The 23990-nt window shown below is 36.7% G+C and overlaps 1 protein-coding gene across 1 annotated transcript; it reads right to left on the bottom strand.

Annotated features, from left to right (window-relative positions):
- Positions 1–16738: 16738 nt before the first annotated feature.
- LOC139461587 (CD82 antigen-like) lies at positions 16739–22479 on the bottom strand. The gene is made up of 7 exons (XM_071243063.1): positions 22414–22479; positions 21045–21251; positions 20258–20332; positions 19526–19633; positions 18886–18948; positions 17322–17405; positions 16739–16810 (listed from the first exon to the last, which is right to left on the bottom strand). Exons 1-7 carry the CDS (start codon positions 22477–22479, stop codon positions 16739–16741), a joined length of 675 nt encoding a protein of 224 aa, XP_071099164.1.
- Between the last annotated feature and the right edge of the window lie 1511 nt (positions 22480–23990).

Raw genomic sequence — 23990 nt, 5'->3', positions numbered from 1 at the left:
TCTGCTAAAAGCAAAGTCCATTGTATGATTCAGACTCTATGATCAGCATTTGTTAGTGAATCATCATGAAATAATGATGACACCAGCTGATCGAGAAAAGGTGTGGATACAACACAACCGGTGGCATACCTTCGAAACACGCAAAACGGTTAGTCATTTGTTCACTTGCGAAAAGCTAGGAACATGTTTTACAAAACAGGGAATTGCATCAGACTTAATTTTGGTCACTGATGCAACAAATGTTGAGATGTCTGCTATAAAACATGAAACCCTGATCAACAACGGTTGTATGCCGCTCTTTGAATAATGCGTGTGGGCAAATCTGCATAAAAAGCCGATCAACAAGAAGAGGAATATAATTGGTGCCCATGGGAATGCCAATAACTACTTCTTGTGTCCATGTTTTATCCCCAACTTTCACTATGGATGTTTTCAATGAGGAGGTCCAGCATTTCACATGTTGTTTGATCAGTTAATTTTAGATGATATTAGCTTTCATTTTTGACAAATTGTCTCGACCTGAAGATAGAGATGTAAATATAGCTATGGCAACCACGTTTAGGAACAAATGTCCCATCGATCAAGGAATGAAGTTTTCCCCCAAGTTTGTAGTGTGGGATTGTGGTACATGTATACAAAGGTGTAAAATCAAATATTTTGACACAATTCAACTTGATTTGGTTATTTTCTGAGATTGCACAAATTCAAGCAAATCCTTCGAATTTTTTAGAATCGACATTGTGATAATTCCACTTGTCTCAAATACTGTCTGTGGATATATAGAAAGTGTTAATGATTATGGTTAATCTTTGAGACAAGGATCAGGGATTTGGTGTTACGTATGCAGAACCTGCAATATGTCGTTCTGAGTACGGATTTTTAATGGAGCTTTGAAAACCAGTCAAAAAAGGAATTGGACCTGTCTTCATGTGTCATGCCAAAAGTATCTCAGTTAACATACTGACCTTAATATGGTTTTAATATGTAACTCATACCATTTTCTCCCATCAAACACTCAATTAATTGTATTTTTCTTTTAGAGTTTATCAGTGGGAACTACGACAGACATATCATGGAAGTTCAGACAGACTTGGATGACTGAAAGATGGGACAGAATAGGTTTATTCCCATTCTGGTTCCTCTTTTCAGTTGTGCATTCAGCCAATTACAATATCACGCACGGAATAAGTAGGGAAGTCACTTGTGGTTATGACCATCATATTGGTAGCAGAATACGTCTTCGGAGTCATACATAGTAATAATCAAATCTTTATATTTACTTAAGAATTGACCTTCACTTTGTGTGAGTTCATTGGAGTATGAACCTTTATAGAGTGAGGGCCAAACTGTATGAACGTCGGAGCTTGCACCCCTTGGGCCATGTGGGCTTTTTTTTTAACAAACTGTGGTGACCGTAGATAAAGTCACATATGTATCTTCAGAGGTCAATTTACCAAAAATGAAAGTAAATGCCATCTGCCATTTACTGATAAAAAACAGTATGTGAAATGCTGGACTTCACTGACAACAGGTAAACGTTTGGGGTAAGACATTTTGGAAAGAAGTAGCCATTCCCATGGGCACCAAATGTGCTCCCCTTCTTGCTCATCGTTTTCTTTATGCAAATGAATCGGAATTTCTGCTCGGATTGGCAAAGTCAAAAGAAGTTTAACTTAAGCTTCGATGATCTGATATCGTTCAAATAACCATCCAATTTCAAATACCCTTCCTCTGATTTACCCACCTGAACAAGAAATAAAGGAGACCGTTGAGACCGCCTGTTTCATATTTAGATCTATGCCTAAATATACAGTTTCACACTTTCCACAAGACTGTATGACAAGAGAGATGACTTCACCTTACCATTAGTCAACTTTCCCTATATGTCGAGCTATTCATGCAGCTCCGTCATTTGATGTTTACATTTCACAACTTTTGAGGTACATTCGAGCGTTCCCTTTCTACCGAGATCTCAAAGAGCGACATACGACTCTGACAACTTTCAGTATAGATTTCTTATGATTATGGATTTTTTTCTCGCTAATACTTTCAGCTTATGTCATAGATCGAACAAGAATGATAAAAATAAAGTAAAGAACACTATCCCAAAACCTGTTTGGTGTCATCCATGTTTTTTTAATGATGTACAGGTATGTTCCTCATAAAAACTTCTTATTGGCCAAAAAAGTTCAGTTCTGCCTCAAAGTTCAAGTGAGTGTACAGCGTTTGTTGGTCTGTCACCGATCTGTCGTGACTCCTTCTCTAAACCAGATGAGTGTATGAACCTGACACTTTATCATTACACGACTTTGTTCACTGTTTATAAAATGGAATTTTACTTTCAAAATACACAACCGAAATGAATAAAGAATCTTTTCGGATCTTATATCCTACAAAAAGCCGAATTGTTGAAGTGAAATAAAAATAAAATAGGTCCATATATAATCAAAATTAAAAAAAACAACCAAGAAACTTATATATTTCTCGGAAACCTTAAGGTCCACCATGTGTTCTTCTTAAAATTGAAACACTAATAATCACATAATGGTCAAATGCAACAGAGATTAAACTAATTTTGTTTTTTACAAATACGTCATTTATTACGGCATCACCATAATCTCCACTGACCTTTAGCGACTAACATAAAATCTTATATCTCAGGAACCTCTGACTAAAAGTGATGATATCCTGAATGTGCATTGCCGCATTAATGTTCTCTAAACTGACTTCATTGAATATAGTTCTGGCTCTCGCTCAGTTATTATAGGTACAAAAACGTATAACCCTATTATCAATGGTGACTGACTTACTGTAGGATTCAATTTCATTACACGTTCATTCTATTAAGAACAAAGGCAATGTGGACCCAATTTGAATGTACAGGGTAACAATCCATTCACAGAGGAGGCCTAACCTCAAGCTAACATTGCTGTCTCACCTTTTTTGCGCTGCCAGATTACACGGTGTCTCGAAGCATACACAACGTATATGTACGCACAACTAGTAATAACAGGTACAGTGCGATACCTTATATTGTAATTTCACTGAATATGTCGTCCTAATATAATGCAGGGTGTGACTGATCATGAATTATAACGATATTAAGTGGCTTTCAGGTTTATAATTAAAAATATATTAACACAACCGTTCATATAACGATGAACACGCCAAGTATCAAATTTCAGGTCAAATTTCGAATTCATGTGACCATTCAGATTGCCTGAAATCACCATAACGTTTTTATTTGACAAAATCAAATGTTATGAAGGAGGTTGTGCAGAAACAGATACAGATAGCTTAGTATCCACAATATGACCTTGGGGACAACAAACCAAAGATCATACTTAGTGCGTAAGTTGGATTCGAATAAATATTAAACGTCAATGTCATACAAGAGTCAGGGCATCCACCGAAACCGATTCCATTCGGTGCAAAAGATAAGAAATAACTAATCTAGTAAAAAGGTTTTAAAGGGCAGGTTCAACCTGGTTTTTTTTTACTTTGTCAATGCGAAATGTTAATATTCAACATGAAGAGTATATACCGAGTAGTTTCGATGAAAGTTGGAAGAGCCCATGCGCATTTGGACACATCCTTATCTTTAACAGTGACATATTGTCGGTTTCTATTTCACATGCATCAAAGCCACCTTTGCTAAAACTGGGCAAATATTGGGGAAATATAGGGGAACGTTTGAAACAAATAGGGGTGTTAAGGAATTTTCCTTGACTTACAACTAAAGATACAGCTGTATAATGGAAATTTGTGCTTACCAGATACAGGTTTTTAATTGTCAATGGACATTCACTATCTTTCCTGACATTTATATGCATGGGAAGCATCCTTATGAGCAATATCAGTCCATTCAATTCATAATCAGTCCTAATCTTGCTTCAAACTGAATGTCTGAATGACCGTGGTGGTTATAATTATTGACTAGATGTGGGAGACATGGCTGGATACTAAACCTCAGCGCAGAGAAATGACAGAAACGTTTCACTACCTTTTTGTTTTGCTCCTACAAAAAAAAAATCAAAAAAATCTAAAGCACCTAGGTAGTCAGTTGTGCCATAAAAATATGTCAAGTATAGGGATAAAATGTCAATATAGAAAATATTGGGAAAGTTAAAAATATAGGAATCTATAGGAATTAAAGGAACGCTGTTATGCCTGTATTTCATAACACAAAACCCAGAATGATATTCAGCTATGTTATACAATTCAAATGAGCACCCAAATTGAATGTGAAGAAAAACAGCCCATTCTCACTCGTAAGTGTGCTATCTCACGTGTCTTGCGCTGCCAGCATACTCAGTGTCCATGACTAGCAATTCCCAATATAGTGTGATACCTTTTATTGCCTTTATACTGCATATGTCGTCCTTGTATAATGCAGGGCGTCCATTGTCATGAGCTATCATATTAAGTGGGTTTCAGATATATAATTAATGAAAAGGTTATTAACGCTTACTGGAAAGTGGAAACCATGTTCAACTCACATTTCGAATTTATGTGACTATTCATATACCAGCAATATCATATGGCCGAATTCATTAACAAAATAAAATATACGTAGAGAGGTTGTGCAGAATTATATTCAGATGTATAGCTGATTATATCTCTAATATGTAGTCTATATAACAGAAAATAATAACATGATACGACTAAAATGAGCAACGCATAAATGAAGTCTGCAAAATGCTTTTTGAAACCATACTTTATAAAATTTATGTTTATTCTATTATTGGCAACCTCCTCGTGGTGAGTGCTGGGTAACGCTAATAGCTTTCCCCCGTGTAGAACCGGGACAGAATGTGTCCACAGCACCCCATTGCTGGTCGTAAAAGGCGACCGAATTGGGCAACCTGTTTGCCGTGGGTTGCGCCCCTGTGTCGGTGGAGGACGGGATTCTGGTGGTTGAAGGCACTGAAGTTAGGAACAGTGTTCTTTTGCCCCAAACACCACTTCTACCCTTACTTCACCTAGACGGGTGGTAGAATGGGCCCGGTTCTATCAATCGGCTGGTCATGCCATGCCCTGTGTATGGAAAACGTTAAGCATGTTCTGTATCTTTGAATGCTGTAAATGAATGTTCTCACTGAAAATTATATGTACAATGAATGCCCCATGCCAGAAGGCGGTGGCTCATGGGCCAATCTGGTAATGTTGACCTCCAAACTCAATATGTATCCAATTTCTTGTCATGGGCAGAACCAGCCTGGCATTTATTTTGGTATACAGATCTTGCTGTTTGTGTCATATTTTCTGGAGTATAACAACCCTGTAGCCCTGGTGTTTGCATCTTGGAGATCCGGTGCATTGCAACACTGTCTATAATGATACTCATGGTGGATGGGGAGGAGGGTTGCTGAATCACTTCAAAATAATCATGGCTCACTCACACTCTGGTTAAAAAAGACGTCATTTAGACTCAAGTTTGTCTGATGAAGCTCATACTCTTCCTGATTCCTGGACTCGATTCCTTGTGATCGAAGCAACAGATCATGAACCACTGAAACTAAATCCCTTTGCTATTCCCAAAGCATATATATTGTGGAGAAGTTAAAAATGTCACACGATTGCGTACTGGATCTCTTCTGGTGGAATGTGCGAGGAAACAGCAGTCTCACATCTATGAAACACTTTGCTAATATTGAGGTTACTGTTTCTAAGCATAGGACGTTGAACTCTTGTGGTGGCATTGTTCGTGACAGGACACGTTCCCTTTCAGACGTGACAGAAGATGAAATTGTTTCTGAACCTAAAAGTCAAGGAGTACAAGCCGTCAAACGTTTCACTTTTGCTCGTCCGTCGGTTCCAAATTCAATTAAAGCAGGTTATGTCAACATCGGAGTGGGGGTGCATGTTCCCAATCCACTCCGATGCTATAAATGTCAAAAGTTTGGTCACGGTTCGAAAACCTGTAGACGCCCTGTTGTTTGTCATCAGTGTGGTGGCAACCATGAGAGTGCGGATTGTACTCACGATCTCAAATGTGCCAACTGTGAATGCCAGCACATGGTCTCTTCCAAATCCTGCCCAGTATTTCAAACCGAGACGAAAATAATGAAAGGTAAATGTGAAAAACCACCTCTTCTTCGGAAGTATCTCTTCACAACTCCTTAAGTGCTTTAGACATGGGGGTGACTCCATCGCCAGGCAGTAGCGATAGGAGTTCATCTTACTCACGTTCACGTGAGCGATCACCAAGTGAGCCACCATGACCCACTCATCAAATTTAATTCAATGGAACTGTAGAGGATTTAGGAATAATTATACTGAGTTACAACTCTAAAATCAGGATTTTAAGCCATCTGCCATATGTTTACAGGAAACATATTATAAGGATACTGACAAATTTGATATTAGAGGATATACCTCCTACAACGTCTTTTCACCTCCTGGTGCTAAAGCCACTAGGGGTTCTTCAATTCTAATGAAACACGGCGTCCTCCATAGCCCCGTTCAACTTATTACTCCCCTTGAGGCTGTTGCAATCCGTGTAACTTTGAACATTGTTTTTACATTGTGCATGCTATATATCCCACCATCTTCTTCTCTCCGACAGTCTGAACTTCAAACTCTCTATGATCAACTCCCAAAGCCATGTATTATTTTGGGTATCTAAATGGGCACAATCCCCTTTGTGGTAGTGTTCAGACAAATAATAAGGGGAAACTTTTGGAAGATTTCATTTCCAACAATGACTTATGTATCTATAACGATGGTTCAAACACATATCTACATCCCGGTACATCTCTGGATTTATCACTCATTCACTCTGATTTATTAAACGAATTTGAATGGTCCGTCCACGAAGACCTCTGTGGCAGTGATCATTTCCCAACTATTTTAAAACCTGCCTTACCTTCAGATGTTCCTCTTTCAACTAAATTGAACTTCACTAAGGCCAACTGGCCTTTATTTGAAATGCTCGCATACAATAAATTGAAACCTGATCTATTTATTGACGCGACTGATCCTGTACAATTATTTTCGGAGGAATTAAACAAAATGGCAGATGAATGTATCTGTCCTCTACAAAGCTAGGAAGGCACGGAAAAAGGCTGAACACTATTTCCGTCGCCATCCCATGGTCCATAATTTGAATAAATATAAAATCTTAAATGCTAAAGCCAGGCGTACGTTTAAACAAAATAAACGCCAATCTTGGCAACATTATGTTTCCAAAATACACTCACGAACGCCCATGTCCAAGGTATGGAATATGATACAGAAAATTAAAGGTAAGGGTTCTAAATGTAGCGTCCACCATCTTAAGAATGGGGATGACCTAATAACTAATAAATCGGATGTTGCAAATAAACTCGGTGAAACGTTAGCAAAACATTCTTCTTCCTCAAATTATGTGCCTCAATTCCAAAAATTTCAAAAACAGCAGGAAAAGAAAATGATAAATTTTAAATCAGATAATGGGGAAGATTATAATGAAATATTTTCGATCCATGAACTTTTATAAAGCTCTTGGACAAGCTCGTGATACTGCTACATGAGCTGATAATGTACACTATCAACTCCCGAAGCACTTACCAGAACCGTGTTTAGAAACTCCTTTGTTAATTTTTGATGATATATGGACATCTGGTAAGTTTACTTCTTCCTGGCGTGATGCCATAGTTATACCCATACCGAAACCTGGACGGGATCACAGTGATCCCTCAAATTAAAGACCAATTTCATTGACCAGTTGCGTTTGCAAAACTATGGAACGCATGGTCAGCAACAGATTTACATGGTACTTTGAATCAAATAATTTAATTACAAATATTCAGTGCGGCTTTCAAAAGAATCGAAGTACCGTTGACCATTTAGTACGGTTAGAATCATTTGTGAAAAATGAAATCATTAATAACCAGCATACAGTGTCTATCTTTTTCGATTTAGAAAAAAAGCGTATGACACAACGTGGAAACACGTGATTTTAAAGAATTTACATGATTTTGGATTGAGAGGCCGTTTGCCAGAATTTATATCAAGTTTTTAACTGACAGACAATTTCAGGTCCGCGTGGGTTCTATCCTGTCTGATCATTATCATCAGGATCAGGGTGTCCCACAAGGCAGTGTTTTGTCTGTCACTTTATTTAGTATAAAGATAAAAAGTATTTTAAAGGTTTTAAGTGATTCAGTAGATGGATCATTTTTCGTGGATGAGTTTCACGTTTCTTGTCGTGGAAAAAATATGCATACAATAGAGAGGCAGTTGCAAATCTGTCTCAATAAAATTCATAAAAAAATATAAGCCGCATAAGGACCCTGAACTATTTTTAGATGGCACCCCTTTCAAAGTTATAAAAGAGGCCAAGTTATTGGGCCTTATTTTTGATAGTCATTAAACTGTCCTTCCGCATATTAATTACCTTAAAGCCAAATGCCTGAAGGCACTCGATTTGTTGAAAGTAGTTTCTAATTCTGAGTAGGGAGGGGATCAAACACCCTATCAAAGTTGTAAAAGAGGCCAAGTTATTGGGCCTTATTTTTGATAGTCATTTAACTTTCCTTCCGCATATTAATTAACTTAAAGCCAAATGCCTGAAGGCACTCGATTTGTTGAAAGTAGTTTCTTATTCTGAGTTGGGAGGGGATCAAACAACCCTCTTACACTTGTACAGGTCATTGATCCGATTAAAACTCGATTATGGCTCCATCGTCTTTGTTGGAGCCTGCAAAAGTAATTTAAAAAAACTGGATACTACCCATCATCAGGGCCTGAGGCTTTGCAATATCTTTACAATATGTCACTAAATTATATTCTAATCAATGAAATCCAGCTTTTAGTTGCGTCTTTAATCCTCTTTATCAAGATATTTACAAAAAAATCATCTCTTGTTCCACCACTCGAAATCAGATTCCAGTCTGCTATGTTTGCTTCAAATATTAAACTGCAACATATTGCTCCCTCTGAACTGTTTTCATCACCTCCTTGGCAAATGGTAAGGCCAGAGGTAGATCTCACATTAACCAAATTAAAAAAATCTGAAACAAATCAACTAATTTATCAACAACAATATAATAAATTAAGGAGCAGTTATGATACTTACCAATCCATATTTACAGATGGATCCAAGGATGGTGACGCTGTTGCCAGCGCCACTGTCATTGGACCCAGAACCATATCATCTAGAGTACCGAATGACAGTTCCATTTTTACAGCAGAATCACATGCAATATTAACTGCTCTCAAATATATAAATACTAAATCTAAACATAAACGGTTCATTATCTCTCTGATTCACTTTCCTGTCTTCAGGCAATTAAGAATATATCTTGTCAACATCCACCTTTACGTGAAAAAATAGAACTACATAATGGTCTTGCTACTGGCCAGTACGACATCGTCTTTTGTTGGTTGCCAGGCCATGTAAACGTTGGTAACATTGATAACACAATGGCCGATGCTGCTGCTAAAGCAACACTCATCAAATCTGGGACACCACTTCTCATCCCATATAGTGATTATAAACCTATAATTAGATCTTACATCCGTGATCTGATGCCAAAGAAGTGGGACACCCAAGTAGGTATCAATAAATTACATGAAATTAAACCAAATATCAGTTACACCTACTTGGGTCGTCGGTCCAGATTTGAGGAGGTCATAATACGACGATGTTGTATTGGCCATAGCAGGTATACAAATGAATATTTATTGAAAGGCGAGGATTCTCCATTTTGTATCCCTTGTGATGATAGAATCACAGTCAGGCATGTCCTGCTTGACTGTATTAATTTTTCCGTCACAAGGGATAATTTTTTCAAAGTGTCATCTATAAAGGATCTTTTTAATCAAATACATGCTCATTTAATCATCGTTTTTTTAAAGGAAATAGAATTTATTAATAAATGTTGATGTACTAAGATATATATTTTATAAATTGGAGGTATATGATAATTAACTGAGATTGTTAGTTGCAATATCCTCGAAGGGGGTAGAAGTAGCCTAAAATTATTGTCCCCCGAGAGGATATGTAAGCCCACATAATCAAAGTAATTTTATATCTGGCAGTGTTTTCATCGTAGTATATTTGTTGGTTTTAAATCTCCGGCTAAACCTTGTCAATGTCGCCAGTGACTAAAGGGATGGTGTAAATCCCGTTGGGGTCCATGCAGGTAGCAAAGTTACTGTGAAACAATATGCGTGAAACAATACGTTATCTGTGCGTAAAAGAATTCAGTGTGAAACTAACAAACAGTCGGTGCTTCACTAAACAACGGCGAATTTGAACAAATAGTTTGCACATTCATTCCTAATAGAAAACTACACATTACCATGTAAATATTTCCTGATGTTTTCAATCATACCAAGGTTAAGACCAAAGCGAACACAAAACTTGAATTACGTTATTGAGATAGTCTGCGTTTCGTGTTTGGAATCTTTTTCAATAGTTAAATTTGTGCAAATTGATTTTAATAATCAAATCTCCGATATCTTAATTATAAGTGAGTATAAATTCGATGTTTTGTTATCGTTAAATAACAGCGAGATGGTAAATTTTGAACCATTTCAGTAAATGTATTACCAAAAACAGAAAACAGAAAAAAACTCACTTTTCGAGGTCATCATGTCAGTTACAGAAATACGAACATTCGGGTTAATCTAACGTGACATGTTATAACATTTGCAGGAAATAATTAATGACTTATAAATGTCACCAATCTTAATTTCAAGCGTTTTGGTTGAATATATACGATATACGCATATACATTTCTTGTGTGGTGATGCTAGCAGACGTTTGAAAATCAAACATGGCGTGCATCGCTTGACCTCAGCACAATTTACTGCTATTTTAATCTCAGCAAAGGAGAAGGCATTGCCTTCATATATATGCATTGGCGAAAGTTGACGATCTTCTGAATCGAAGAATGTTTTATTTGTCATTTTCCGTTTAATATGACGAGTGAAAAACGAAAATACAGATCGAGAATTCTGACAGCAATATTTTAGTAAGTGCAAAGCTCACCGGATGTGATGTCACAGACAGGGGTAGTCTACTTATAATCTTTCGTTACAAAACAATAAAAATACATTTTGAAATATTTCGCCTGTCACAAACAGAATAAACACAAATCATTACATAGTATCAGTAATCACCACTAGTATGAAATAACAATGTGATTTTCAGGATATAATTAGCGTATTTTTTAATCCGTTTGATCTTCCATGCTCCCGTGAGCCGGTGTCCCGGTATAAACTCTACCCCGTACAAATTCTCCCCCTGGAGATTTTATACCGGTACAGATTCTCCCCCGGGCGGATATATTTCGCGCCCCCTCTCAGTATAAAGTCTCCCCCCTATATCCTTGAAATAATTATCTTTAATGTAAGGAGGGTTACTTTACAAAATAGATTATGAAATATGATCATAATGAATTGATATTTCAGCATATTTTATTTGGTAACTGTACCTTCCATCCTAAAATAATTATAAGACATAATCATACCAAACAAATTTGAATGAAATGACTTAATGTAACAAATACATTTACGGGTACTGTTGTAACTGAATTCAGAAATATTAATCCTCGCAAACATTCGGTTTTGACACTAACTAGGTAAACACTGTCAACATATCCACGCGCGCCTCCAGCTCAGGCTGTCCGTTATACTCTGATTTAAGATCTAAAATATATTCCTTAATACAGGCTACGATTTGAAAATGGTATCAGTGTAATATCAGTGGCTAGAATATCATGGAGCAACCAGGTTTCTGTTAAACATACAACATCATAACTATCTAATTCAGCACTGATTAAATCTACTTTGTCTTTAAGACTGCGTACGTTTAGATATATAATCTTTAAATCTGGACTATGCAAAGGTCCTGGATTCGGATGTATATCACCGCAGCAGAATAGAAAAAGTGAAACTAAGAATGATAATCGGAAATTATATAAGCAAAATAACCTAAAATAGAGAGAAATGTGCATCATTTTCCCGAAATGATTAGCATGTAGAATAGATTCAAAAACACCCACCGCCAGCCTGTATTGAACAACATCAACTGGCATCGTCAAAGCAAAGTGTACTTGTAAAAAACAACAACGAACAGTGCTCGATTATCTTGAACGGCGTGGTTGATGATACATCTGTGTGTTTAAAGTGGATTTTGACAGCCCGGGCCAAGTCGTATCCAACACAGGCCAAACACTTCTGATAGAGATTATGTTGAGAATGTAGAGGGAAAAATGCTTCACTTTGAGCACCTTGTTTCCTTTAAATACCGCGAACTGAGACACTATAAAGATGTATTTAGGTAAATAAAATACTAATCTATAGGTGTGAATCCATTTCATGTTATATCTGTGAGGTTTAAGTTGATTTTGACAGCCCGGGCCAAGTCGGACTGAACACTTGTGAGACTGTTGAGAGTATGGGGTGAAGAGGTCTACTTTAACCAACGTGTCTGCTTTAAATACGATGAACAGTGGCATTATAAAGTGGTATTTACTTAGATATAGTACGTTTCTATAAATATAAACGCTACACCGACAGATGGAAATTTGTATCACGATAGCTTGAAGTATTTAATACGTTTCAAATCTTATTTCGTTTAACGATTGATCTTTTACATGTTACCTAGATCAGCGACGCTTACACACAGCTCCACTTTCTGGTTTTCAAGTGATTTACTCCGAAGTACTTAATAATGGTGCACGTTTTGGGTTGGTGATTGTTCAGTAATGACATGTGTGTATGTTGCATCAATAACGTGTAGGTATGATCGCCGATAATGAAGTAATTAGCCAATAACACTTTGGCCCGTCTTGGCCCGGCCCGGCCCGACTTTTAGGCAATGCCCTCAACTATTTAACTGCATGGCAAGTATTTATAAAAACGACCGGGGGAGGAAATATTCTGGGGGGAGATTTTATTTCGTAGGGCGGGGGAGAGTTTATTTCGAGAGGGGCGGAACTGTACCGGTATAAATTCGCCGGAGGGAGATTTTATTCTGGGGGCGAATATATTTCGTGACACCGGAAACCGTAGCCGATGAATCAATATGCCACATGCAAGTTTCTCGGTATCTTTCATTTGAACTTCTGTTCATATATAAGGATCACCATTCGATGTTACGTTGATATGAAGGGATCTGATTCATGTATCTGCAATGTACACGCCGATGATTTTGTTTTCACTATATTAATTATGTCCCACGCAATACGTCTATAGATATCGTCGATCGGCAATGATCCCCCTCCACAACAGGTGCGGGTAAATGGGTGTGACAAAATAACATTCATGCTTTGCGGAATATCAGAAGATATACGCAATTTCGTGATGTCTATATCATTAAATACTACAAATATCAGTGTTAGTTTCACATTAAATGCTGGATAGTTAAAGGATTTTTGTTTTTATAATATATTTATAGATTCTAACAAGATTCCACGGAGCATTTTAAAATATATTCCATAAATATAAAGACTGCAATGGTTGCGTATTGGTGATAGATTTGTAAATGTTTAATTATTTACACCTGTTCGCAGTTTTTAAAATTGTTAGTTATATTTTTTTATCAAGTAGTTATTTTTTTCCAAAATAAATGTGTGTATGGACACTAAATATTGGTCAATGCATCAGCACAGTGTAACTGATCAAACTGATCTCTTGAACATTAATTATTTGAATTAGTAACTATTTGATTTCATTATTTAATTTTAGCATTCCAAGAATAATAAATAAGTAAATAAGATCCTTAACATATACATACACAACTCATGTGGACACTAATCTTGTGTATTTAGTTGTTTGTTTCCTAACAAAACAATTCTAAAATAATATTGTTATATGAAAATGATACATTAATTTCTTGTAACAGTTTCTAGTAATGATATTTGTTTTTGTTTAATCTCAAGCACCAGGGTGGTACTCAAGCTGGTGAGTTAGCCATATGTTTATTAGAGAATGTTATCGTTTGAGAAAGGATGAGAGCAAATACATGGACATTGACAATTCTTGCATTTCCGTTCTATTGGAGAAAAGTACATGGATAATATCCTACCTCGTGTATTTGTTACTGGTTTCTCACCAGTGAAATAATGTGTTATTAGTCTGGCAGGACTTTCCTGGTTTGTTGCAGTATGCTCAGGTGTGTGATAGTGATGCCCATGGATATCCCTAAAGGAACACGAACCATGCATGGTGAAGTGTGGGCAATTGTTTTTTGTCTATCAGTCAATGTGATGTACAAAGAATCAAGTTAGATAGAATTATAACTTTTAAAGCCCTCATTTCTGAGGTGTCCGTATTTTTCAGATTGTTTTTCTACTTTTAGGACCAAACATGAGCCGATTACCTGCATTTGGTTACCTATACAAATAGTCATTTTGAAATGTGATATGGAATTCTACTGACGCGAAATATTTTTATCCCATTTTCCAACGAAATCCAGTTGAAATTTGATTTTTGTACCTAAAGTTCCTTGTGAGTGTGTATCCAAACCGGTTTGTGCTTTTGAACCCAGAAATGTTTTGTATCAGTATCAAAGATACACATTACTTTCGTGTCAAACAGTTAATTTATCATCATTTTCCTATCAAAACACTACAATTAACAAAGGGTTTACCAATATATCAGGCCTCTTTTTCAGATTTCAGTTTCCTATCAAAATCAAACAATCAATTTGAGTTGTGCCAATGTGGACTGACTTCACTCAAGGACCACGTACAGTTAGTTATATTAGGAACTTGATAAAATGTTTTATCATAATGTTCTGCTCATTGTTTGCAATAAACATGAACAAATAGATATAATCGTATATATTAAATATAGTTTTCTTGGGTACAAGTATTTTGGTTACAGTTTTTGGGTACAAAATCAAACAGAACCTGCATTCAGACAGTCGCCTTGTACCTAGTTTCATCCGTCCTGAGGATTTGGGAGGTTAGGAGTAGACGTGTTAGAAACATCCTTGGTATTTTACGTTGTCCTTCTTGCAATGACGGATCAATCCCAATATTGTGTTGTTATTATTATGGCACATCAATGTGTTATATCGCTTGCCGTTGCCGTCGTTTTCAGAAAATAATTTAAAAAATCATCGTTCGTGGAATCCTTTACGATTTCGGATTTTTCCCTTCAAATTTGATGTCACGCACCGAGTGCTGTCATGATAATATAGCAAGGAAAACTATTACCGCGGTGGAAATACTTTTCTGTATTTTCATTATAGTTTTTGACATTTTCGCTTTTGTTTTTCACATTTTCGATTTTGTTTTTGACATTTTCGTTTTTGTTTTTGTCATTTTCATTTTAGTTTTTGACATTTTCGCTTCACTTTCAGCGATTCAATATCTACTTTATACATGATCTATCACATATTTGTATGAAGAATAGTGTTAATTTACAAAAGGGTACGATAACAGTAAGTGAAATATCAAAATATTGAAAAACATACTCCATGTCCCTTATGGGCCACCGTACAATGCAGTAACATATTGAAGATCCGATCTCAAGAGCAACATGAAAAAAACTTACAGGTAAATGACATTACAGGCGGATTTCGGACAACATTTGAATCACTTTGCCAATGCCACTCGATCCGTGAAGATCCGGGGTAGAATAGGTCTTCAGCAACCCATGCTTGCCGTAAAAGGCGACTATGCTTATCGTAAAAGGCGACTAACGGGATCGGGTGGTCAGGCTCGCTGACTTGGTTGATGCATGTCATCAATCCCAATTGCGTGGATCGATGCTAATGATATCAATCACTGGATCGTCTGGTCCAGACTCGATTATTTACAGACCACCGTCATATAGCTGGAGTATTGCTGAGTGCGGCGTTAAACAACAAACCAACCAACCAAATGCAACTTCTTACCTCAATAACAAAGTTATTAGCACTTTTAGTTTAATACAGGGGCGTTCGGGTAGCCAGGTGGTTTGAGCGTTTGGTCGCAAGCCCATTTCTGGTGTCCCCCGCCGTGATATTGCTGGAATATTGCTAAAAGCTGCGTTAAACAATACTCACCCACTCCAGTTTCATGACCTTGACCTTTAAACTCTGTGATGAACTGGCAGAAAATATTTACATGATGTGGTGTAAGAACACGTAGGATACATGCTTTCAAGCTCACGCGTATAACCATCTTTATCCTTTCATTATTTTAATAATATGGTTTATAGAAATTGTAGCCAGGTTTCATGACATGATCTCTGAATATATTGACCATATACCGTGGTCACTTAAAAGATAATTCCGTGGAGACCCCTTAAGCTTTCTAAATATAAATGTCCTCAAAATCCATTCTTTATTAAAAACAAAAGTTATTATTAACCTGCCTTCTTCAATTTGACTCCTAAATAATAATATTGTCTAATTGAACTCTTTTCTAAAACTTTGTTCTTTAAAGAAATTGCAGTTTGAACTTATGGCAATTAATTAGGAATAATGACCAAGTACACAAAATATAATTGATGGATATTTCATTAATTTAAAATATTTCTTCATTTTCAAGCGTAAATGTAATTGAAATAACATTGAACTCGTCATTAAATCATATTTTACCTCATCTCTGAAAAAGATTCACGTGAATCCAAATTGCTTTCTAAAGTATGCTTTATTAGTTTATTGTGGACAGTTCCAAACAGTATTACAGTTCTATGGATCACTGTAACCTGATTACCAATATAACTACCTAAGGCGGCATAGTAATAGTGGATAGAGATTTCAAATGTGCACTTGTTTATTCGACACTGATCGGTAGTATATCACATATTATAATGTAGAATACTGTTCCTTTTCAGCATTTCTTCTGCACAAACATGCGGCAATGATGATTCCGATGATCTGGGAAAAAAGAAGTAAAATTATCTTTAACTTTATATCTTTATCATAAAATTTCCTTCAGAGTTTCTAAAATGTGTCCAGCATGAGAAACACAATTAAGGCGTCTCCTCTTAAGGGGAAAGTCAGCATTATCTGTGTATCATTCGCTTTGATGAAGGCAAATATTGATGGGTGGATACAACTGTACCAATGTGTACGTGTTTCTATATAAGTGTGCCAAGTTGCCTCTCTTGGGCACGCAATGATCGTTGGTTCGAATCCCGTTTCGTTTTAATTGTGTCCACGTTTGTCAGTACCATATCCGTGATATAACCGGATATGGGCACAAAGAAACACTCACTGTTTGATAGTGTGGCGGACAACCGGCTATAAAAAATATATATTGCTATTGTAATTGGTATGGACAACTATTTTGTATTTTCGGTCATATTTCACTCATGTGTTCCGTATATAATTATTCAAAGATAATCTGTCTAATCAATGTCTGGTTAACTCGCAACAAGATACTTACTGCCAACGCAACGATAACGGTGTCAGCAACAACGCCTCTATTCGCAAAGAGGCGTAGATAATAACGTATTTCTGTGTAACATCCCTGTAAGATACACAGACACATGCGTATCAAAATCAACATAAACATGGCCGTACCTGATGTTCGCATGCATGTAGTTTGCATGTTGGAAAAATAGTTCAGTAAAAACAAAACTAATTTTACATCGACACGGAACTACCATAATGACTTTTCCATGATCCGATAAATTCCGAGAAGTATTTATTTGAGAAGGGTATGTGTGTATGCTTATATAGGTTTTGGTTATTTAGATGAGACTAAGACATCCAGAACATTAGGACGAGATGTACGGATAACCCATTCACCACATCTTGCATAAAATATTTATGAACCATATAGTTTAAGATACGCTAGAGTTATGATCCTCGGAAATTTTAGAAAAGAATCTCTCTCTCTCTCTCTCTCTCTCTCTCTCTCTCTCTCTCTCTCTCTCTCTCTCTCTCTCTCTCTCTCTCTCTCTCTCTCTCTCTCTCTCTCTTAGTGCGTCATTAGTCAGTTGATAATACATCTTTGATAGTAATTTGACATGTTAATCGAAAATTACATTTTTCTTAGCTTTAATGATATTTAGTCCGCTGTTATTGTTCATTATTTTTCAATGCCTTTATTATAAAAAGGTGCATTTACAACACGTCTCACTTTCCTGGCGGAGTTTACTGAGGGCGCGCTAATAATCATCTTTATGACGTCACACAGTTGGTGCACGGGGAATGACATAATACATAAATACGTTGCGAACATGGGTGTAGCGATGCCCATGGCATGCAGGTATCATATACACAGCAGAATAAGCCCATATAGCTCTGAATGTTTTACAAATTGCAGCTCCATCTGACATTCTTCATTGGGAATGTTGCCATTTTAACATTAAGCGGTTGGTGCCCCTATGTGTGCACTGACGTTCTTCGGTACACATTGATCTTGCATGTTTTTATTTTTTGCTGCCTATATTAAATATGTCCTGTTAGGGTTGTTCAATGATGTAAATTTTGTTCTTTGAGTCTCATTATCAGTAAGAAAATAATTATTCTCAAGTAATACTTTATTGGAAACATTTGACTATTGTTGAACTCTATTTCACTTGTACTTTTTGACAGAATTGCGGCCATTATCACCGTCCACAGTATCAGGACCACACGTATCTGCAAAAAGTATTCTACTGTCTTCAATCGCTGTTTACCTTTGGTAAATTAAACATCAGGTCATTTTCTATTTGGCTAAGGTCGTTAATATACATTGTGATGACCATTTGTCAAATTTCAATCTTGTAATTTTCAGTGACACCTATAACAATCATAATATGAATGTTATGTTGCATATGATGACGTCACCCGTTGCAAGTGACAATCCACGCCTTAATGAACCAACATGGTACGTTTACAAATACCACCATGGACACGACTTTATAGCCAAAATGGAGGCATGAGTTGTGTATCGAACTATAACTCATTACCAATTATTGTTTACAACACCTTCTTTGAAACAATAAAATCACGGTACACACCTTATCATTGCCAGTAAACACCGCATCATAATCTCTGTAATCGCGAACGCCACAGCAATGTAACTGTAAAGATAAGTATTCGGTGTTAGATTGGACCCCTAGACTGAAAGGTTGAGTGAGGGCTTTTTAAGTCTGTTACTTGTATATGCATGTGAAATGCACATACATTTTTATAATGGAGGACATGCTATCAAATCAAAGACATTTTCTGCTTTAATAAGTGAGATTGGATAATGAATAGTTATGTTAATAAAAGAGGCAAAACCTTTGCAATAATCATAGTTTTACGATTTCGACAATATCATGGCCATGTATGTATGTACATGTTGCCCCGTGCATAAAACACTAGTCAGTAATCTACAGCTAACACATGAAGGGATTCATGTCAAAGAAAAGCAAATATAAACATCTTGTATACGGTCTTAACAAATCTTAAAATAAACATAAAAAAGATCCGTGAAATTACTTTATTTTCTTAGATAATAACGTTGATCTGCTCGAGTGGCGTGACAACCATGAATTTACTGAAATATTGCCGATGGTGCGTTTCAATTCAAGTAAAGTAGCATTGGACACATTGGTTTGGGTATCGTTTTCCTGATTAAAGGTACATTCTGCCCATAAAGCTGTTTCCTGTTACCTGTTTTTGAACATAGTCCCAAGGTTTGGTGAACTCGGTAGCATTCTCGCTGTACTTGTTCTGCAAACGGTTTTTAAGGGTGCTACTGAAATGGTCTCTATCCTTTCCCTGAAAACATTAAACATATGTATGAACGGGTTATAAAATATAAAGAAATGTCTGTGATTTAGTCGTTCAGAAAAAAGTAGTTCACGACTAGCCTCAGCACCATCCTCCGCCTTCTGAAGATAACACCTTTGGGACGTAATTTCCTGAAGGCGCTCGAAAATGACGTTACATGTCTCTGATACTATGATTTTGTTGATGCCCGAATAGATCCTGGAACTATCATCCCCACTAAGACAGCATATTTGAAACTTTGAGCAAAAGGTTAAAATTACATGAGTCAAGAGAAGACAAACGTCAGAAACAATTGCACACTAGGTGGAGAACAGACCAGTATAACAATATTGAAAGTGAGAAATCTGTTAAAGTGTTCTAAGTGTTGATGGGTGTGTGGGATGGGCCCGTGAGCTGCAACCCTTGATTGGTGTAGTGAGTTGCGCCTCTTGATTAGGGATGTGAGATGCGACTCCTGGGCAGGCCAAAAGTCTATGATCAATGTTTCAAATGAAACTAAGATTATAATTCTTGCCGTAAAAAAAGAACTATGCCATTCTTTAAATTGTTATGCGGGGTAACCGTGTTAAAATGATGAAAGGATATGTCCTACACATTGTGGGTTAGACCTACCAGATCAAAGTACTTGGCTGCCGATATGATGAACACCAGTATTACGATGGGGATGGTCAGGGAAAAGGCGATGTACTGAATAATTAAGAGCACACTATTATACGATATGAACATTACATAAGAGCTAAAAATCAGTGTCAGGTACGCAGTTTCAACGTACCCTTGGGGCATGGACTGTTACCTGTGCTATTACACACACTGGTTTGTCTGTTACATATAGCGTTTTTAAACTGTTGCTTAAAATTGTTTCGGTATTGTAAAATAACATTCACTCATACCTAAGTATTATGACACCATAAGGGATTCAATTGGACAGATATCGATATGATCAGGGGCGTCATGTGTGAACGAACATGTCATGGTAAGTAATCATATACAATATATTGGAAAGGATTAGGGGTGACTAAGGGGTTGTTTCTACTCTTCAGTCTTGTGTCAATGTATAATGCTGTAAAGCATTACCTTTAATTGCTTAAATACAACTGTGCCAGAAAATACCCTAATGAACTGTAGTCCTTGCAAATGTGTTCACTAATGTGTCAATGTATAATGCTGTAAACAATTATCTTTGTTTAAATGCAATTGTGCCAGTACATATCCTCATGAACTGTAGTCCTTGCTATGATGCTATTGTAGTAACTGATATTTCTGTGATCTATTATCGTTGCTTGGATGCTATTGTGTCATTGGATATAGTGGTGAACAATTACCCACGCTTTTCTATAATTATATACAGCAACAAGTAAACTGTTATGAAAAATGTTAGTAAAATGTTGTTTGTTCATACCATTCCTAGCAAATACTTGTTCCTGGCAGCAGCTCCGACACAGCCACAGAAGCCAACAAAGACCACAAGGGCCCCAATGCCAATGATGATCCAGACGCTGTTGGCGAGAAATGTACTACTTCCATCCAGCTTAATTTGAGTGATGAAAGTAATAAAGGGGTTCACTTTGAAAAAAATGCCAAGTCCTATTGTGGCTATTCCGACAATCTGTAAAGATTCAAGATCTCAATACATTATCATTGTGACATAGAAGACGTTCCCGTTTAATATATTCAGAAAATATGCATAAATCAGATTTCAGTTGCAAATGTGCTTCTTGTAAGAGGATATTTCAGCACTAGTGCACAAAACCATACCAGAATACACACTCAACACATTGTACAGCTTTGGGGAATCGAATTCGGCTCTTCGTAGTCACAAACTCAATGCTTGCTGGATTCTCCGGGCCTGTATTGTATTATGAGCACAAAGTTCACGAGTAAATGTAGTAATACTGGTGTATTACGGTGTCCTCACTAACTCACTCATAGTGCTAACTTTAAAAGCATTAAGTTTATATGTGAAGACGTATTACCTGCCCTGTCCGGTATGGTAGCCAAACGTAAAGATTATTTTTGCATACATTACAAACATAAACAAAATCATATGAAATCTCTGCTGATAGGCATACACTGTAAATATATAAATCTGAATTGTACCTCAAATGTTGTGAAATGAAGAGAACAAAGGCTTGAGTTTAGAGGATATTGCTCAACATGAAGGGAACATTGAAGTTTTATGGATAGATTATTGTCACTCTGAATCTGTATGCATATATTTAGATATGAAGCAGACGAGGCTGTTTCTCTCGTCTCTTTTATGGCGACCTCAGGTGAATAAATCAGTGGAAGGTCACAGGCTATTTGACCATTACCGATTAATATCAGATCATTTATGTACCTGAAGCTTAAGTGAAACGTTTTTGGCAAAATTGGATGAGCAAGGAGGGGATCTGAAATTAATGTTCACATGAATGTCTGCATGAAATGCGTCACAAAACTAATGCGAGTGCCATCTTATAGCATAGAATGCGTCATGAAATTAATGAGTGAGTGAGTTAATGCTTTAAGTCACATCGGCAATATTTCAGCCATGTCGTGACAAGTATGAAATTAATACATAAAGTAATCATCATATAATTCAGTAAGGTATGATAACGGTTCTGTTGAATAATAACATTTGCTGTTTCCTGCTGTAGTTATTTGACAAGGTTACAAAGAAAAACACATTGTAAATGTTGCTTGAGTAACTAGTTGAACAGACTTTAATTGTATCAAATAGGAGGGTTTCAGAAAAGTTTATATTTAGGTGAGGAGGAAAAGCAACTTACAGCAAATATGACATTGAAGAAGATGAAGAGGCACCTGAAGGTCTTTGTACACCAGCCCAGTTCCATTTTAGCGTGTGTAGTCTTGGGGAATTTGGCTCCAGGTGTAACAGATGTAGGTGAGAAGTTTGACCTTAGAGTTTACCTCTGAAGCACAACATAACTCATATAAGCAACTAATCTAAGTTGAAAAATTTATCATACTTTTTAACCACTTTGGCTACAATGATACTCCCAATTACCTGAACAGACCAGTAGATTTAACGTAGCTATTATCTACACGCATTTCGGTGTTTTGAATACAATGTCAGCATAAAAAATGTTCTGTTCTATCAATTTGCAGATGTTTAAACATATGTTATAGCTATTTATAGCAAACATCAAACACATGAGCATAGAAAGAGGAAACCCATATGTCGTGACTATATAAACAAAAGCCACAAAACATTCTCCATAATCATCAGAAATATCTGCTAAAAGCAAAGTGCATTGTATGATTCAGACTGTATGATCAGCATTTGTTTGGGAATCATCATGAAATAATGATGACACCAGCTGATCGAGAAAAGGTGTGGATACAACCCAACCGGTGGCATACCTTCGAAACACGCATAACGGTTAGTCATTTGTTCACTTGCGAAAAGCTAGGAACATGTTTTACAAAACAGGGAATTGCATCAGACTTAATTTTGGTCACTGATGCAACAAATGTCGACATGTCTGCTATAAAACATGAAACCCTGATCAACAACGGTTGTATGCCGCTCTTTGAATAATGCGTGTGGGTAAATCTGCATAAAAAGCCGATCAACTAGAAGAGGAATATAATTGGTGCCCATGGGAATGCCAATAACTACTTCTTGTGTCCATGTTTTATCCCCAACTTTCACTATGGATGTTTTCAATGAGGAGGTCCAGCATTTCACATGTTGTTTGATCAGTTAATTTTAGATGATATTAGCTTTCATTTTTGACAAATTGCCTCGACCTGAAGATAGAGATGTAAATATAGCTATGGCAACCACGTTTAGGAACAAATGTCCCATCGATCAAGGAATGAAGTTTTCCCCCAAGTTTGTAGTGTGGGATTGTGGTACATGTATACAAAGGTGTAAAATCAAATATTTTGACACAATTCAACTTGATTTGGTTATTTTCTGAGATTGCACAAATTCAAGCAAATCCTTCGAATTTTTTAGAATCGACATTGTGATAATTCCACTTGTCTCAAATACTGTCTGTGGATATATAGAAAGTTTTAATGGTTATGGTTAATCTTTGAGACAAGGATCAGGGATTTGGTGTTACGTATGCAGAACCTGCAATATGTCGTTCTGAGTACGGATTTTTAATGGAGCTGTGAAAACCAGTAAAAAAAGGAAATAGACCTGTCTTCATGTGTCATGCCAAAAGTATCTCAGTTAACATACTGACCTTAATATGGTCTTAATATGTAACTCATACCATTTTCTCCCATCAAACACTCAATTAATTGTATTTTTCTTTTAGAGTTTATCAGTGGGAACTACGACAGACATATCATGGAAGTTCAGACAGACTTGGATGACTGAAAGATGGGC

This window comes from Haliotis cracherodii, unplaced genomic scaffold (genome assembly GCF_022045235.1).
Source record: "Haliotis cracherodii isolate W230 unplaced genomic scaffold, xgHalCrac1.p SCAF_15, whole genome shotgun sequence".
Classification (NCBI taxonomy): domain Eukaryota; kingdom Metazoa; phylum Mollusca; class Gastropoda; order Lepetellida; family Haliotidae; genus Haliotis; species Haliotis cracherodii.
This window is presented reverse-complemented; position numbering and strand designations above follow the sequence as displayed.

Coding starts and splice junctions, on each gene's coding strand:
- LOC139461587 (XM_071243063.1), bottom strand. CDS start 22,479: ATGGAACTGGGCTGGTGTACAAAGACCTTCAGGTGCCTCTTCATCTTC. Junction 19,634..20,257: donor CAGCCAAGTACTTTGATCTG/GTAGGTCTAACC, acceptor TAATGTTTTCAG/GGAAAGGATAGAGACCATTT. Junction 17,406..18,885: donor TGTTTACTGGCAATGATAAG/GTGTGTACCGTG, acceptor TGTATCTTACAG/GGATGTTACACAGAAATACG.